Source organism: Ochotona princeps, chromosome 14 (genome assembly GCF_030435755.1).
Source record: "Ochotona princeps isolate mOchPri1 chromosome 14, mOchPri1.hap1, whole genome shotgun sequence".
Taxonomy (NCBI): domain Eukaryota; kingdom Metazoa; phylum Chordata; class Mammalia; order Lagomorpha; family Ochotonidae; genus Ochotona; species Ochotona princeps.
The window spans coordinates 33,029,804-33,046,580 of record NC_080845.1 but is presented as its reverse complement, the minus strand read 5'-3'; the positions used below and the strand labels follow the sequence as shown (position 1 = coordinate 33,046,580).

At 43.6% G+C, this 16,777-nt stretch overlaps 1 protein-coding gene across 1 annotated transcript in view; it reads left to right on the top strand.

Annotated features, from left to right (window-relative positions):
* Positions 1-16,777, top strand: part of UBE2R2 (ubiquitin conjugating enzyme E2 R2) — a 51,078-nt gene that overhangs the window by 23,788 nt on the left and 10,513 nt on the right. The window contains exon 2 of the mRNA XM_004581042.2: positions 13,664-13,750. Within this exon, the coding sequence (XP_004581099.2) occupies positions 13,664-13,750 (87 nt within the window). The remainder of the gene's footprint in view (positions 1-13,663; positions 13,751-16,777) is intronic.

The following is a 16,777-nucleotide window of genomic DNA, read 5'->3' as shown; positions in this document are numbered from 1 at the left end:
AGGAACTCCCATCCTAGTGATAGGAGGGGACTTTGAGAGAGAAAGGACCCATACCTCCTGCCGTAGTGGCAGGAGGAAAGGTGGAAAAGAAAGACCAAGATTTTGTTTAATTTCTTTTTTTTTTTTTTTTAAAGGACAGCTTTTTTTCCCTTTATTTTTGACAATCTTCACATGGTTAATTAGGGCACAAAGGTTCAAGGAAAATGGGTAAGACTATTATTTCCACATTCTCTTCTTTTTCTGGACAGCTTTTTTTTTTTAATTATTTATTATTTTACTTCATTAATTACATTGTATTATGTGACACAGTTACATAGGTACTTGGGTTCTCCCCACCCCTCCCCAAACCCTCCCACCATGGTGGATTCCTCCACCTTGTTGCATAACCACAGCTCAAGTTCAGTTGAGATTCCCCCATTGCTGTTTAATTTCTTTAGCTGGTTTCCATTTCTTGTATTTTTTTTAAAGACTTATTTATTTATTTATTTGAAAGGCAGAGGTACATAGAGAAGACCAGAGAGAATAGTCTTCCTGCCGGTTCACTTCCCAAATGGCCACACTGGCTGGGACTGGACCAAACAGAAGCCAGAAGCCTGGAGCTTCTTCTGGATCTCCCACAGGGGCACAGGCATTTGGGTCATCTTCTGCTGATTTTCCAGCAGCACTAACAGGGAGTTGGATTGAAAGTGGAACAGGTGGGACTTGAACCTGGCATACTGGCTCCACTATCCTTGTGTACCACAAAGTTGTCCCTTATCTGGTTTCTTAAAACCAATTTGGATGTCATGCCATTTTATGTATTAATGATGTATGTATCTAGTTGTGGCTTTCTTATTGAAAAGCATAATTTTCAGGCCATCGCTGTAGCCTGGTGGCTAAAGTCCTCACCTTGAATGCACTGAGATCCCATATCGGCACTGGTTCATGTCCCAGCTGCTCCGCTTCCTTGCAGCTCCCTGATGGTGGACTGGGAAAGCAGTAGAGGACAGTCCAAAGCCGCTGGAACCCTGCATCTGCAGGGAGACCTGAAGAAGCACCTGATCAGCTTTGCCCCAGCCTTTGCGGCCACTTGGGGAGTGAATCATCGGAGGGAAGATCTTCCTCTCTGTCTCTCCTCCTCTCTGTATATCTGACTTTGCAATAAAAATAAATCTTAAAAAATTAACTCAAAAAATATTAAAATGGGAAACTGCAGCTTTTTGTTGATAAATAGGTCTCAACAATTTCTGGTGTCAAATCAAAGCTTAGGTCTTTTTTTTTGAGGAAAGCTTCCAAACTTTGTTCCTGGGTTAGGTGGGTGAGCCAGATAACTCTGCTTTTGCTATTCATTAAAGTTACAGACTTGTTTTCAGTGTATGATATGTAGACTTGTAATTAGAGGATCTCTTGCTGAAGCTTTTAGAATACAAACCTTTTGTTTTCTATAATGGGAGAGTAATTTACCTGACTGAGGAGCTAAAGGAAGCGACCCTAGTGTTAGCTGTTTTTAACTTATTTTAATCGTTATTTCATCCTTTTACATCATGGATTTCAAAAGTACTATTGAGTTTCTAAGTCTTTCTAAGTTTCTGTGTACCCATCTGTTAAACCCCTCTTTACAGAACCACCTGCAAGTTTAAGTCTACTTTTAATAATGGTTACATAGTTGAGAAGGATGCATGAGCACTGGCTTTTGATTGGGTGGGGACAGTGGAGCTGTGGAGAAAGGTAGATGGGACAAATGTTTCATTTCCTTTTTTCCCCTCCTGTGTCTGCAGGGAGGCTATGATAGTGAGGGGGCTGCTCCTTGCTGTCAGACCACATCAGCACCTAGGGGTGGGGAAGATCATTTGATGATGCCTTAGAAACCCCAATGGGGGGAAGAATGTTCTCAGGGTGTTGAGTGGTTTGGCTGGTTCTGGGGCTTTTTTGGCTTGGTTGCACCAGGGTTGAGAACATCTTTCCATCGCTTCTTGGCCTTTTGGCCAAGATCAAGTGAGAACGTCTTTCCAGTGTTTATTGGTTGGTCTACCTTTCCAATAAAATAAATTAATCATTTAAAAAATACTCGACAACAAAAAAAGGTTCTGGTTTGGGCATCTGCTTCCCATATCAGAGTGCCTGAGTTTTAGTTCCAGTGTTAGCACCTACTTGCAGCTTCCTGCTGATGCCAGTCCTGGGAAGCACAGTGATGCTCAAGTGATTGGAATTTGGCCACCTGTTGAGGAGACCTGGATTGCCTTCATGCCTGCACACCTGTGTTAACATGTCACATACATTTCCATACCCCTGAGGGCACTGATGAATGAATAAGCAGAGGGGAACTTTCTGTTCATTTACTCTCTTTCTCTGCTTCTCAAGTAAATAAAAATATATTCATTATTTCAATTATTAAAATATGGTTTGAGAGAAAACAAGGTTTTAAATTTTTCAGTCTGTTGTTCTCCAAATGAATGCCATAGGAGATAGCTTTTGTTTTTCTGCATATATCTTTGTCACTAAAGCATTATTACTTGTAATTTGATATAAACATTCAAGAGTTTAAGATTTCTTCCTGTTTGTCTTTTACCATTGCTATTATTATAATTCAAGCTTTTGCTCTTTCATAACCAGGAAACTCATTAAACCGCCTTCAGTTGTCATACCTATGTGTAAGAATCTGCGGTGCTTTTCCTGAAGTCTAGTTAGGAAGGTATGCTAAATATAGTATAAAGGTAGACTGTTCTTCAGTCTGCCTTAGGTTTGTGCCGTCCAAATAGGAGAGCTGCATGGCACTCTGTAATCCTGGTTTTGTCTTAACCCAGTCTTATGGTCACAGGGCTTAAGAAAGTGAACTAAACAGAACTAGACAGAAAATCTGTCACATCTCACTCTCTCTGCTTTTCAAGTAAGAAAGAGAGAGAATATATATATATATAATTGAAAGACATTGAGGGGGAGAGACAGAGATCTCCTATCTGCTGCTTTACTCCTGCAAATCGCATCAGTGACCTGCTCTAAGCTTTGTTGAAACCTCAAGCCAGAACTTGGTCCTGGATCCCATGTGGGTGACAAGGCCTCAGGTACTTGAGTCACCTTCAAGTGCCTTTCCAGGCATGCATGCTATGGAACTGGGTCAGAAGCAGAGCCGACAACTTTTTTTTTTCTTTTAAGATTTAAAAAATTTTATTGCAAAAGCAGATTTACAGAGAGGAGAAGCAGAATGATCATCCATTCGCTGGTTCATTCCCGACCTGGCCACAGTGGTTTGGAATTGAGCTGATCTGAAGACAGGAGCTTCTTTTGGGTCTCATGCCAGGTTTAGGGTCCCAAGGCTTTGGACTGTCCTCTGCTGCTTTTACGGTCCACAATCAGGGAGCTGGAAGGGAAGTGGAGCAGCTGGGACACAAACCAGCACCCATATGGGATCCCAATGCATGCAAGGTGGGGATTTAGCCATTGAGATATCACACCAAGCACTATCCTGTAGTTTTTTAAGGTTACTGGATCACTGTGCCTATATGAATGGTTTTCTGTTCAAGCTTTTCACAGTCCTAGAGAGTTCATGATTAGGCTGGTAGAGTATATGAGTATTTTTCTCTTTTTGCCTGCTCATGTCTTTTTCCTGTGATGTTATGAATGGACTTGTCTTCATGTTTTGACTTAGAAGCATTTGTCACAGAACCCTTTATCAGAAGGTCTAAACATTTCTCTGTGGTTTTGTCTTCAACAGAATATGGCGTAGTTTTACAGAATCGATTTTATGCTTTGAAATAATTTATTTTATATATATTTTTTCATGATGAATTCGGTAGGCTCATGTATTTACCCTCTCATCCTCCCCCATTGCCCTCCCCTCCACACTGTTTCCTCTTATATAATCACAATAGTGTAGTTCTTCAGCAACAGTCACAAGTCCATCATATATTATGGACATATATTATATATAAAATAAATATATATTTTTAAGTGTTTAATAACATTGTAGCTGTAGACAGTGGTAGAGTCCAGCATCCTATTGTGAAGATATATTTAACAGTTTCATTGGGAGTCCATATTTTATTCAGAAATATAGATGCATACCGTTTTGTATCTTCCTTCTGGAATGATAGTCTGCCTTATACTATTACTCTTAAATGAATATAGGTATATACATGTTTACCTATATATTTTTCTTATATTTTGCATGAAGGTTGCCTTATTAGAGAGAACATATGACATTTGTCCTTTTGGGATTGGCTTATTTCACTGAGGATAATTCTCTGTAGTTGGGGCCATTTTGTTGTAAATGATAAATATTTGTTCTTTTTAATGACTGTGTAGTATTCCATAGAGCAGATGTACCACAGTTTCTTTCATCCATTTCTCTTTAGATGGGCATCTGGGTTGTTTCTTTGTGTTTGCTATTGAAGATTATGTTGCTGTAAATGTAGCATTATAGGTCACTTTTTCATATGCAGATATCATTTCCTTTGTATATATTCCACCAAGTGGGATAGCTGAGTTTTAGGTAGATCAGTTCTCAGTTGTCTGAGCACTATGCATGCAGACGTCCATAATAGCTATATTAACCTCCATTCCAGCAATAGTGAAGTAGGGTAATCTGTCCTTATCCACACCAGGAGGTATTGTTAATAGAATTCCAAATGTAGGCCATAAACTAATTTTTTAAAAAGATTTATTTATTTTATTACAAAGTCAGATATACAGAGAGGAGAGACAGAGAGGAAGATCTTCCATCTGATGATTCACTCCCCAAGTGAGCCGCAACGGGCCGGTGCGTGCCGATCTGAAGCTGGGAACCTGGAACCTCTTCTGGGTCTCCCACGCGGGTGCAGGGTCCCAATGCATTGGGCCGTCCTCAACTGCTTTCCCAGGCCACAAGTAGGGAGCTGGATGGGAAGTGGAGCTGCCGGGATTAGAACCGGCGCCCATATGGGATCCCGGGGCGTTCAAGGTGAGGACTTCAGCCGCTAGGCCATGCCGCTGGGCCCTAATTTTTTTTTTTTAAAGAAAGATTTATTTATTTGAAAGGCAGAATGATAGGGAAGGGGCAAAGAGAGATCGTCTATCTGCTGATTCACTATCCAAGTGTCATCAATAACCAGGAATTCCATGGGAGGGGGTGTTATGTGTATGTCAGAGGCCCAGGTATTTGAGCCATTGCCTGTAGGTTTCCCCACAGGCTGGACTGGCAGAAGAGATATGATCTAGCACTCTGATACTGGATACTGGTATTGCATTCGTTGTTTAACCCTCTGTACCATAATGTCAATAGTTTTTATAATTTTTAATTTTATATGCCATTTCTAGAGGAAATAAATGATAGAACTAAAGTTCATTTGAAAGTTTGGAAGAATCTTTTGTTTTATAATTTTTTCTAAAGATTTATTTATTTTTATTGGAAAGGCAGATGTACAGAGAGGAGAGACAGAGAGGAAGATCCTCTGTCCAATGATTCACTCCCCAAGCAGCCGCAATAGCTGGAGCTGTGCCAATCTGAAACCAGGAGCATCTTCCGGGTCTAACACACGGGTGCAGGGTCCCAAGGCATTGGGCCATCCTTGACTGCTTTCCCAGGCTACAGGTAGGGAGCTGGATGGGAAGTGGAGCTGTTGGGACAAGAACCGGCGCCCGTTGGGACTTTAACTGCTACACTATCACTCCAGTCCCGTTTTATAATTTTTTAAAGATTTATTTATTTTTATTGGAAAAGAGATCAGATTTATGGAGAGAAGGTGAGACAGAAAGATCTTCCATCTCAAATGGCTGGAGCTAAGCCAGTCTGAAAGAAGTAGCCAGAAACTTATTCCCAGTCTCCCATGGGGGTGCCAGTGTTACAAGCTTTGAGCCATCCTCGAATGTTTCCCCAGGACACAAATAGAGAGCTGGAGGGGAATTAGAGCAGCTTTGACAGGAACTGGTCCCTGTATAGTATCCCAGTTTGTGCAAGGTGAGTATTCAGCCAGTGAGCCATTGCGCTGGACCCCCTTTTAAAAATCTATTTGTAGAAGCGAAAGAGTCATCCTGTTTGCTGTTTTATTTCTTTACCTTACTTCTTTTTTTTTTTTTTTAAGATTAATTTGTTTTATTGGAAAGGCAGATGTACAGAGAGGAGAAACAGAAGAAGATGTTCCATCCAATGTTTCACTCCCCAAGTGGCCGCAACGGCTGGTGCTGCGCCGATCTGGAGCCAGGAGCCTGGAACTTCTTTCGGGTCTCCCACGCGGGTGCAGGGTCCCAAGGTTTTGGGCCGTCCTCGACTGCTTTCCCAGGCCACAAGCAGGGAGCTGGATGGGAAGCAGGGCTGCTAGGATTAGAATCAGCGCCCATATGGGATCCCGTTCAAGGCGAGGACCTTAACCATTACGCTATTGCTCCGGGCCCTACCTTACTTCTTGCTAATGTCATTTTGTCTTTTTAATTATAGCTGCTCCAGCAAGTATGAAGTGTGGTGGTATTGATATTGAGGGTTTTTTGCTTATTTCTTTGAAAGGCAAAAGCAACGTTACAAACATGCATATAGGGAGGCATGGCTCTTCATTCACTGGTTCATTCTCCAAGTAACTACAGATCAGATCTGGTCAGATCTGGGCCAGGTGGAAGTCAGAAGGCAGGGCTCCATTTGGGTCTTCCACTTGAGTGTTAGGAGCCCGAGTATTTGGGCTGTCTTTTTTCCAGGTACATTTTCAGAGACCTATATCTGACATAGAAGTTGGAACTTAAACTAGCAATCCAGAATGGAATCCCAAGGTTACAAGTGACGAATCAGATATATACCATAAAGCTTATTCTGGTGTTTTCTTTCTGTACTTAAAATGTTATTCCAGGGCCCAATGCAGTATCCTAGTGGATAAATCCCACCTTGCAACTGCCAGGATCCCATATGGGATCCAGTTCTAATCCTGGCTGCTCCAATTCCCATCTAAAACCATGCTTGTAGCTTGGAAAAAAAGGTAGAGGATGGCCCAAAGGCTTGGGTCCCTACACTCGTGTGGGAGACCTGAAAGACGCTCTAGGCTCCTGGCTTTGAATTCAATCAGCTATGTGTGATGCATCCGCTTGGGGACTGAACAGCAGGCAGAAAATCTGTCTCTCCTTCTCTTTGCAAATCTGATTTCCAATAAAAATGAATCTTTTTAAAATTCTTTTATTTTGGTAATCTTTACATAGTTGATTAGGACACAAAAGGTCATGGGCTACAGGAAAGTGGATTAGACCATTGTTTCCACATTAATATTTTTTTTTTCTGTATCTGGGGTAAGGGAAGAGATAAAGGGAAAAGCCCCACCCAGCCTCCCACCCATCCCAGGTCCCCGACGCAGGGCATGCTCCGGGGGTCTTGCTCATGCAGTTTTGATAGTTCAACAGTATTGAATTGCTGCCAATCTCACCACTCCAAGCACAGTGAAATCTATTCAGAATCCACTGGCTGACATAGTCTGAGACTTGGTCTGAGGTGATCCCAGACCTGAATCCTGTGTGTGCATGCCATTACAGGGTCTGGCACAGTCCATCGACCCAATCAGCTCATGTATATGCTAGTGGTTGCAATTGCTGGTCAGTTCTGTTTCCAGCCCTGACTTCCATGCGAACCGATGGGTATTGCAGTCCAGCCCGATCCTGCCTACTTCATGCTCGGGGCTCATGCAAACCAGTAGGAGCTGCAGCCTGGTCGGGGCTACTCCCTATAAACCCTACGAGGCCTGTCCCCTACCCTTGTTCTCATGCTTGCCAGTATGTACCGCAGACTTGTTCAGTCTTATTTAGCTCTTATGCATGTCAGTGGGCATTGAAGCCTAGTTCAACCCAACCTGCCCTATTATCCAGCCCACACACATGGTGGTGGGTGCTGTTCTGTCCAGCCACATATGTCCAGTCCTGGTTTTCATGCTCTCTAGTGGGAGTGGCAACCCAAGAGGGAGGTGTTCACTATTTCCCTACTGGGCCCACTCCCAGATCATGCACTCTCCAGGTGGTTTGCGGTTTAACTTGATAGAATTTATCCCTGTGCCAGCCTCTGCCAGCTGATGCTGCGGCAAAGCCCAACCAGCCCTCACCCACTCTGATTTTTGCTTGTACCCGTCGGAACAGTCAGCTCAGCCTGTCTTTTCCCTAGCTCACATGAGACCCACAGGTGTTGTAGTCTTTCCTGGTCTGATCTGCCCCGATCCCAGCTCATGCTCTCCAGTGGGAGTGGCTGTGCAGCAGGGAAGCCGTCCACATTCCCCCTACCAGCTTTGCCTCGTCCCTCCCTGGTTTTCACGTGTGCTGGTCGGGTGTTGGAGCCCAGTGTGGTATGGCCCACCTCACCTTGGCATTTGCCAGTGGGTGTTATAGCCTGGCCCGGCCCACCCCCAATTCCAGCTGATGCTGGTGAGGGTTACAGCCTAGCCCAGTCCATTTGGCATCCAGTCCCTGCCATAATGTGTACTGGTTTGTGTTGTGACTGAATTCGACCCGACCCACACTCAAATTCGCCAGCAGTTGATGTGAACTGGTTCAGCCTGGTCTGCGACCGACCTATGCCGAATGTATGCCAGTGGATACCTTTCCCTGGCCTAGTCTGGGTTGCTCCCTATCGTGGTTCTTGTACTCACTTGCATGGACTGTGTCCTGCCAGGAGTTGCCCAGGCTCCTCCATCAGATCCTCCATCAGAACCTCTCCCATTGCCAGATCTCATGCATACCTTGGATCCATGAGCCAGCCCTACTTAGTCTACCTCCTGTCCTAGTAGGAGCAGTGGCCTTTTCCTCACTGGCTTTCAACCCATTCTGTTTCTTACTGTTGGATGTTTCAGCCCAGCCAAGGCTCATCTATGCCCAGACATGGCTCACACATGGCTCAGTAAGGGCAGAGACCTAGCCTAGTCCATCCTACACCTACCCTGGTCCTCCAGAGTACCAAATGGTGCTGGACTCTAGCCCAGCCTGGTGCATTAAATCCCAGCTCCCACACTCACTATTGGGAACCCCAGCCCAGTTAGGGTGTCTTCTTAGCCCCCCAATCAGGCCTGTTCCCGACCATAGATCGTGTGCATGCCAGTGGTTGCTCTGACTCAGCTTGGCATAGCCCCTCACCTATCTTGGCCTTTGCCTTCTATGCTGTGTCCTAGTATCCCTGGCTCATGCAGACCAGTTGCTAGTTCAGCATGACCTGTGCTCCATGCTGATTTCTGTTCTTCCTTGTGAGTTAAGGTTTGCTCGGTCCTGCCCATTCCATCCCCTTCCAGTTGCAGCTCGGCCCACACCACATCCTGTTTTAGGATGCACATATGCTGCTGCCTTGAACTGCCTAGACTGTTGTTGGTTCCTTTACCCATAAGTGATGGCAGGTTCCATGGTCACACCTAGCTCAGCCCATCACCACCCCAACTCGCGAGCTAACCAGTGGAACTTGTATTTCCACAGAGTTGGGCCAACACTTCCGCCAGAGAATTTACCCCTGGATCTGGTTCTCTTGTGTGTTGGTTAGTGTCCTGACCCTGCCAAATGTGACCCATCCCTTGTTCCACCACTTGGTCAGGTACTGATACCTAGCCCTGCCATACAGGCCCCTAGCCATAGCTTTTGTGTGGACTGGTGTGTGGCAGTCAGTGCTGCTCTATGGTGACAGACCATCTCAGGATTCCCATGTGGGTTGGTGAATCAGTCTGGTCAAAATGGAACTTATGGAATCTCCCCTCCAAACCCTCAGATCTCAATCCCCAGGGTTGCAAGCAAGTTCCATGACTACATTGCTAGGAATCAGGGAGCTGGATGGGAAGTGGAGCTGCCGGGATTAGAACCGGCGCCCATATGAGATCCCGGCGCTTTCAAGGCGAGGACTTTAGTCGCTAGGCCACCATGCCGGGCCCTGGTTGATGTATTTTTTTTATGTATTTCCCACTGCATTAGGCAGCTTTGACATTTTAATAAACTGCAGTGCTTGGGGGCTGAAAGCAGAAGTCAGGGATTCTATGTGGGTGTTCTTACATGCATGGCATGTGTTGTCTCTTATTATTTTCAGCAGAATTCTACCGAGGGAATGTTTTAAAACTGGCCTAACGGGCTCGGCATGGGGGCCTAGTGGCTAAAATCCTTGCCTTGAACGCTCCGGGATCCCATGTGGGCGCCAGTTCTAATCCCAGCAGCTCCACTTCCCATCCAGCTCCCTGCTTGTGGCCTGGGAAGGCAGTTGAGGACGGCCCAAAGCTTTGGGACCCTGCACCCGCGTGGGAGACCTGGAAGACGTTCCTGGTTCCCGGCATCGGATCAGTGCAGCCTCGGCCGTTGTGCTCACTTGGGGAGTGAATCATCGGATGGAAGATCTTCTTCTCTGTCTCTGTTCCTCTCTGTATGTCTGACTTTGTAATGGAAATAAATAAATCTTAAAAAAAAAAAACTGGCCTAACTCCTAAACGTATTAGTATTTCAAATGTATTCATCTAGATAGCTAACTTAAAGATCATTTACTCCTTGTTAGGAGATTGAAGAAGTTCCAGTATGTCTCTTTTGTTTCTTGTCAGCTTACTGATTTTCACTTCAAATGTGATCTCTCTGCTTCAAGGATGTTGTAAAACTGAAGTAGGAACAGCACAGGAATAAGATAAACGTCAAAGCTTGCTGTTCTCATTGAGGTTTAACTTTTTTTTTTCCTTGAATGCACAGCTTTTAAATTGCCATTGGCCTTGGAGAATTTTCTAGAATTCTGGAAAAATGCGTTCTTACACTATCTGTCAATTTCTTTATTGCTTATTCAAAAAACCTGTGTGTTATACTGTCAGGGACATTGATTGCAGCTAAATTTGTGATAGCAAAGGAATGAGTGGCAACCCAAATATCCCCTGGGTGGGTGGGAACTGGGTGGGGCTTCTCCCTCAATATTTCCCTTTACCTCAGATACATGAAGGAAACAATATGGAAATAATAGTCTTACCCACTTTCCTATAGCCCTTGAAACTTTTTATCCTAATTAACTATGTGAAGATTGTAAAAAAAAAAAAAAAAAAGACATCATGGCCAGAAAAAAAAATAAATAAATAAAAAGCATTTAATTTTATTTCAAAGGCAGAGTTAGAGAGAAGGAGAGACTGAGATTTTGCATTCATTGGTTTATTCCCCTGATCTGCCACAATACCTGGAGCTAGGCCAGTGTGAATTCAGGAGCTGCTTCTGGGTCTGTCATGTGGGTGCAGGGGCCAAGCATTTGGGCCTTCCTACACTGCTTTTTTCCCAGGCACATTAGCAGGGAGCTGGATTGGAAGTGGAGCAGTCAGGACTTGAACCACGGCTGGTGTCCATATGAAATGTCAGCCCTGCAGGTAGAGGCTTAATATGTTTACCATTGCTCTGGACCTAGAAAACAACTTTAAAAAAAAAGAAAAGATTCATTTACTTTTATTGGAAAATCAGATATACATAGAGGAGGAGAGACAGAGAAGAAGATCTTCCGTCTGATGGTTCACTCCCCAAGTGACCACAACAGCCGGTGCTACGCCAATCCGAAGCCAGGAGCCAGGAACCTCTTCCAGGTTTCCTACGTATGTGTAGGGTCCCAAGGCTTTGGGCCATCCTCGACTGCTTTCCCAGGCCACCAGCAGGGAGCTGAATGGGAAGTGGAGCTGCTGGGATTAGAACTGACGCCCACATGGGATCCTGGTGCAATCAGGACGAGTACTTTACCTGCTCGGCCACCGTGCCGGGCCCGAAAACAACTTTTAAAAAGTGGTGTGTGTGTGTGTGTGTGTGTGTGGTTTATATGTGGTTTTGTGTGTGTATATATATATATACACACACACGATATATATGTATATATATACACACACGATGACACATTATGCATGTACTGATATGTTAATAGAATATTTCATGAAATGAAAAAATATACATGATATTAATGAAAAAAACAATTTTTTGTTCAGCATCAGGTAGAAAAGTAAGCTTTTAAATGTGAATGGTGGGCCCGGCGGCGTGGTCTAGCGGCTAAAGTCCTCGCCTTGAAAGCCCCGGGATCCCATATGGGCGCCGGTTCTAATCCCGGCAGCTCCACTTCCCATCCAGCTCCCTGCTTGTGGCCTGGGAAAGCAGTTGAGGACGGCCCAATGCATTGGGACACTGCACCCACGTTGGAGACCCGGAAGAGGTTCCAGGTTCCCGGCATCGGATCGGCGCGCATCGGCCCGTTGCGGCTCACTTGGGGAGTGAAACATCAGATGGAAGATCTTCCTCTCTGTCTCTCCTCCTCTGTGTATATCTGGCTGTAATAAAATGAATAAATCTTTAAAAAAAAAATGTGAATGGTGATATTGGAAATGGAGATAAGCTAGACTGCATCTACTTTTTTTTTTAAAAGATGTATTTATTTTTCTTGGAAAGTCAGATATACAGATAGGAGAGACAGGAAGATCTTCTGTCTGTTGATTTACTCCCTAAGTGGCAACCACGGTCCAAGCTGAGCCAGGAGCCAGGAACTTCCTCCAGGTCTCTCACACAGGTGCATGGTCCCAAGACTTTGAGCCATCCTGAACTGCTTTCCCATACCACAAGCAGGGAGCTGGATAGAAAGTGGGAAAGCCAGGGTTAGAAACAGCACCATATGGGATCCCAGTGTGTCCAGGGGAGGACTTTCGCTGCTAGGTCACCATGTCGGGGCCGACTGCTTCTATTTTAATGCAGTTAAGACACCTGTACTAGGAAAGTTTAAGTAGAAGTTCAGTTCCTTATTTATAGAATAACAAATGATTCAGAATAATGCAAGCATCGTGTAACTTAAAGTAGTTAGGGTTAACAGAAACATCTGTGAAAGGCAAAAAGTCTAGGTTTAGAGGGAATGGAATTTATGAACAAAATACAAAACCCACTCTAACCTTGATATTTAAATAAGTGTCCTAACTGCTTTATTTATAAGTTTACTTTCTTGTTTTGTGGTTTGTACAGCAAGACATGCTGAGATAAATTTTGATAATTTTTACCTCATTAATAAAAGTTTTTTACCATCCTGTTGCCGCTGATACTGTTAAGAAAAACTTTAAGTGCTGGGATGGGGTTTCTGGCCTAGCTTCTGAAATAACAAATGTTGTAAAGTGAAAGTTGTTAAATGATAAGGGCTGTGGTGCTGACTGCCAAAAACATCGTTTTTAAAGAAAATTTTATAATAAACCAAATATGCACTGAAAGAATATACATCATAATTTGAATATGTATTATTTCTGGGTGGTGTAGGGTCATTGCTATACAAATAGGGAGGAAAATTTGCACTATGAATGCCATAGATTACATTAATATTTTGTTAATGGGTGTACCTGCAGATAATACTGTTTTCAGTTCTATGAGTTAAGGTAAAATTATATGGCTGTAAATTTTAATGGTTTAACATAGTCTTCATAAGTATTTCAAAAGATGCCAAGAGAATATTCTAATCACCCTGTCAATAATAATAGCAAAATATGAGTGCTTAATAAAATTCATGGAAATAATATGTGTGATGCTCAAAAAATATGCATGAATCTCAAAATATCAAAATATTAATATTTGTATATCAAGCATATCTTCTGATCTCATTTCCTATGAATTTTTCAAGTACCTTCATATGTATGAACTATCTTAATTATGCGTCTACCCTATAGAAAAAAGTTTTGTTTCTTTGGGCTACAGTAGGATGGATTTTGAGTCAGAGGAATAAGTTACAATATTATTTATTAGCGTTCAATTTTTTTTCTTCCAGGCACATATTAAATTTCCTATTGACTATCCATATTCACCTCCTACCTTCAGATTCTTGACCAAAATGTGGCACCCCAACATTTATGAGGTAAGAAATGTCCAACATAAATTGTTGTGGAAATTTTATTTGTAGAATAGTATTTTAAAAATAACCTGTATATCAGCATGCTGTGTTAGATATGGTTTTACATTTTTAGTTAGTTGCCTCAAGTTTAATTATTTCAAATTGAGGGTAGCTTGTGTATACTCATTAAAGATATTTTTTCCTTTTTAAAGATTTCTTTCTTTTTATTTGGAAGATAGATTTTTATAGAGAACAGACAGGTGGAGGGGTTCTTCCATATGCTGGTTCACTTTCTGAATGGCCATAGCTGCTGGGGCTGGGCCAATCTGAAACCAAGAACCAGGAACTTTTTCCAGGTCTCCCATGCGGGTGCAGGGTTCCAAAGCTTTGGGCTGTCCTCGACTGCTTTCCCAGGCCACAAGCAGGGAGCTGGATGGGAAGTGGAGCTGCTGGGATTAGAACCAGCGCCCATGTGGGATCCTGGTGCGTGCAAGGGGCGAGGACTTTAGCTGCTAGGCCACTGTGCCAGGCCCTGAGGTTTTTATTTAATATTCAATTTAGTTTATATAAATGACAGTAAATATACCATAATAAAAATCATTTTCTTATAGGAGACAATCAGTAGAAATAATTTTGCTTTGCAAGTTCAGGCAGATTTCAGTACTCAGAGGAGTATTTTTCGTCCTGAATTTTTATAGCAAAGTACCTTAGACTGGAAAAATTATCAAAAACAAATACATGGTTCCAGTTCTGAACTCTGGGAAGTCCCACAAGATGCTGTGGCAGAGCTGGTGTCTGGTTAGGGCTTGTTTCTTTTCTTGTAAATGGTGCTTTATTGTGTGTCCTCACATGATCCAAGGGGCATGGCAGCTCACTGCGGCCTCTGTTATGAACACATTAATCCCATTTGTAAGGACGGAGGTTTTTGTTGTTGTTTCTTTATTTGAAACTCAGAGTGACAGAGATCTTTTGTCTGCCATTTCACTTCCCAAATGGCTGCAGTAGCTGGGACTGAGCCAGGCGGAAGATAGGAGCCTGGATTTTCATCCAGGTCTCTGAGGTGGTTGGCAGGGGCCCAAGCCCTTGGATCATCTTCTGCTGCTTTCTCAGGCCATTAGCTGGGAAATGAATTTGAAGGAAGGGGATGGAGGTTGGGGTCATCCCAGGTTCTGTGGAATTGTATCATTTAAAAAAAAAAAAGGTACCGGGCCCGGCGTGGTGGCCTAGCAGTTAAAGTCCTTGCGTTGAAGGCGCCAGGAGCTCATATGCACGTCGGTTCTAATCTCGGCAGCCCTGCTTCACATCCAACTCCCTGCTTGTGGCCTGGGAAAGCAAAGACGGCCCAAAGCTTTGGGACCCTGCACCCGCAAGGGAGACCTGGAAGAAGTTCCTGGCTCCTGGCTTCAGATTGGCTCAGCAGCAGCCATAGCGGTCACTTGTGGAGTGAATTGTTGGATGGAAGATCTTCTCTGTCTCTCCTCCTCTCTTTATATATCTGACTTTGCGATAAAAATAAATCTTAAAAAAAGCGAACTGCTGTACCACAGTTCTCATCCTAAGCACTGTGTTTTGGGAAGCATTAAGAGTCTCTTTCTTAATAGCTGTATCTTCTCCTTTTTTTTAACTGTTTATTTTATTTTAAGATTTATTTATTTTATTACAAAGTCAGATATACAGAGAGGAGGAGAGACAGAGATGAAGATCTTCCTCCGATGATTCGCTCCCCAAGTGACCGCAATGGCCGGTGCTGTGCTGATCTGAAGCCAGGAACGTCTTCCAGGTCTCCCACGCGGATGCAGGGTCCCAAAGCTTTGGGCCGTCCTCGACTGCCTTCCCAGGCCACAAGCAGGGAGCTGGATGGGAAGTGGAGCTGCCGGGATTAGAACCGGCGCCCATATGGGATCCCGGGGCGTTCAAGGCGAGGACTTTAGCTGCTAGGCCACTATGCTGGGCCCTGTTTATTTTATTTTTAATGTTTTTTTACATAATTGAGAAGGATGTATACCCATGTGGGGCCACTAATTAGGATGGGGAGTGAGGAAGTTGAGTGGAACAGATGTTTTCAGTCTTTTACCTATTTCTCCTCTCTGTATATCTGAATTTTTCAATTGAAAAAAAAAAAAAAAACCTATATATATATAAGAATTTGGGAAATAAAGGCATGAGATTGTGTTATGTTGTATCATATTATTTTTTAATTACCCATAAGAAAGGCTTGGGACATCCTGCTTTCCTAGGCCACAAGCAGGAATTTGAATGGGGAATGAACAACCAGGACGCGAACTGGTGCTCATATGGGATTCTCGCATGGGCAAGGTGAGGATTTAGCCACTAAGCCATTGCACCAGGCCCAAAAAATCTGTATTTTTAAAAGTTTGTTAAGGCATTCAGCATGTTAACCTATTAGCTAAATCCTTTTCTCTCATCCTCTGGGATCCCATATGGGTGCTGGCTGTTCCACTTCTCATCCAACTCCCTGCTTGTGGCTTGGTAAAGCAGTAGACTATGGTCCAAAGTCTTTGGACCCTGCACCCACATGGAATACCTGGAAGAAGCTCCTAGCTTCGGATTGGCTCAGCTCCAGCTGTTGTGGCCACTTGGCAAGTGACCCGATGGATGGATCTTTCTCTCTGTATTTCTCTCTTTAAATTGATTTCCAATAAAATTAATCTTTCTAAAAAAAAACCTGCCTTTAAAAAAATAAAGTTTGTTAAACACATTATTCAAGTAAACATACATACTTTTATTAATTTAAATATTTATTTTTATTGCAACGTCAGATACACAGAGAGGAAGAGAGACAGAGAGAAAGAACTTCCATTCGAAGATTCACTCCTCAAGCGGCTCCAACGGCTGAATCTCAGCCAATCCGAAGCCAGGAGCCAGGAGCCTCTTCCGGGTCTCCCACATGGTTGCAGGTTCCCAAGGATTTGGCCTGTCCTTGACTGCTTTCCCAGGCCACAAGCAGGGAGCTGGATGGGAAGCGGGGCTGCCAGGATTAGAACCGGCACCCATATGGGATCCTGGTGCCTTCAAGGCGAGGACTTTAGC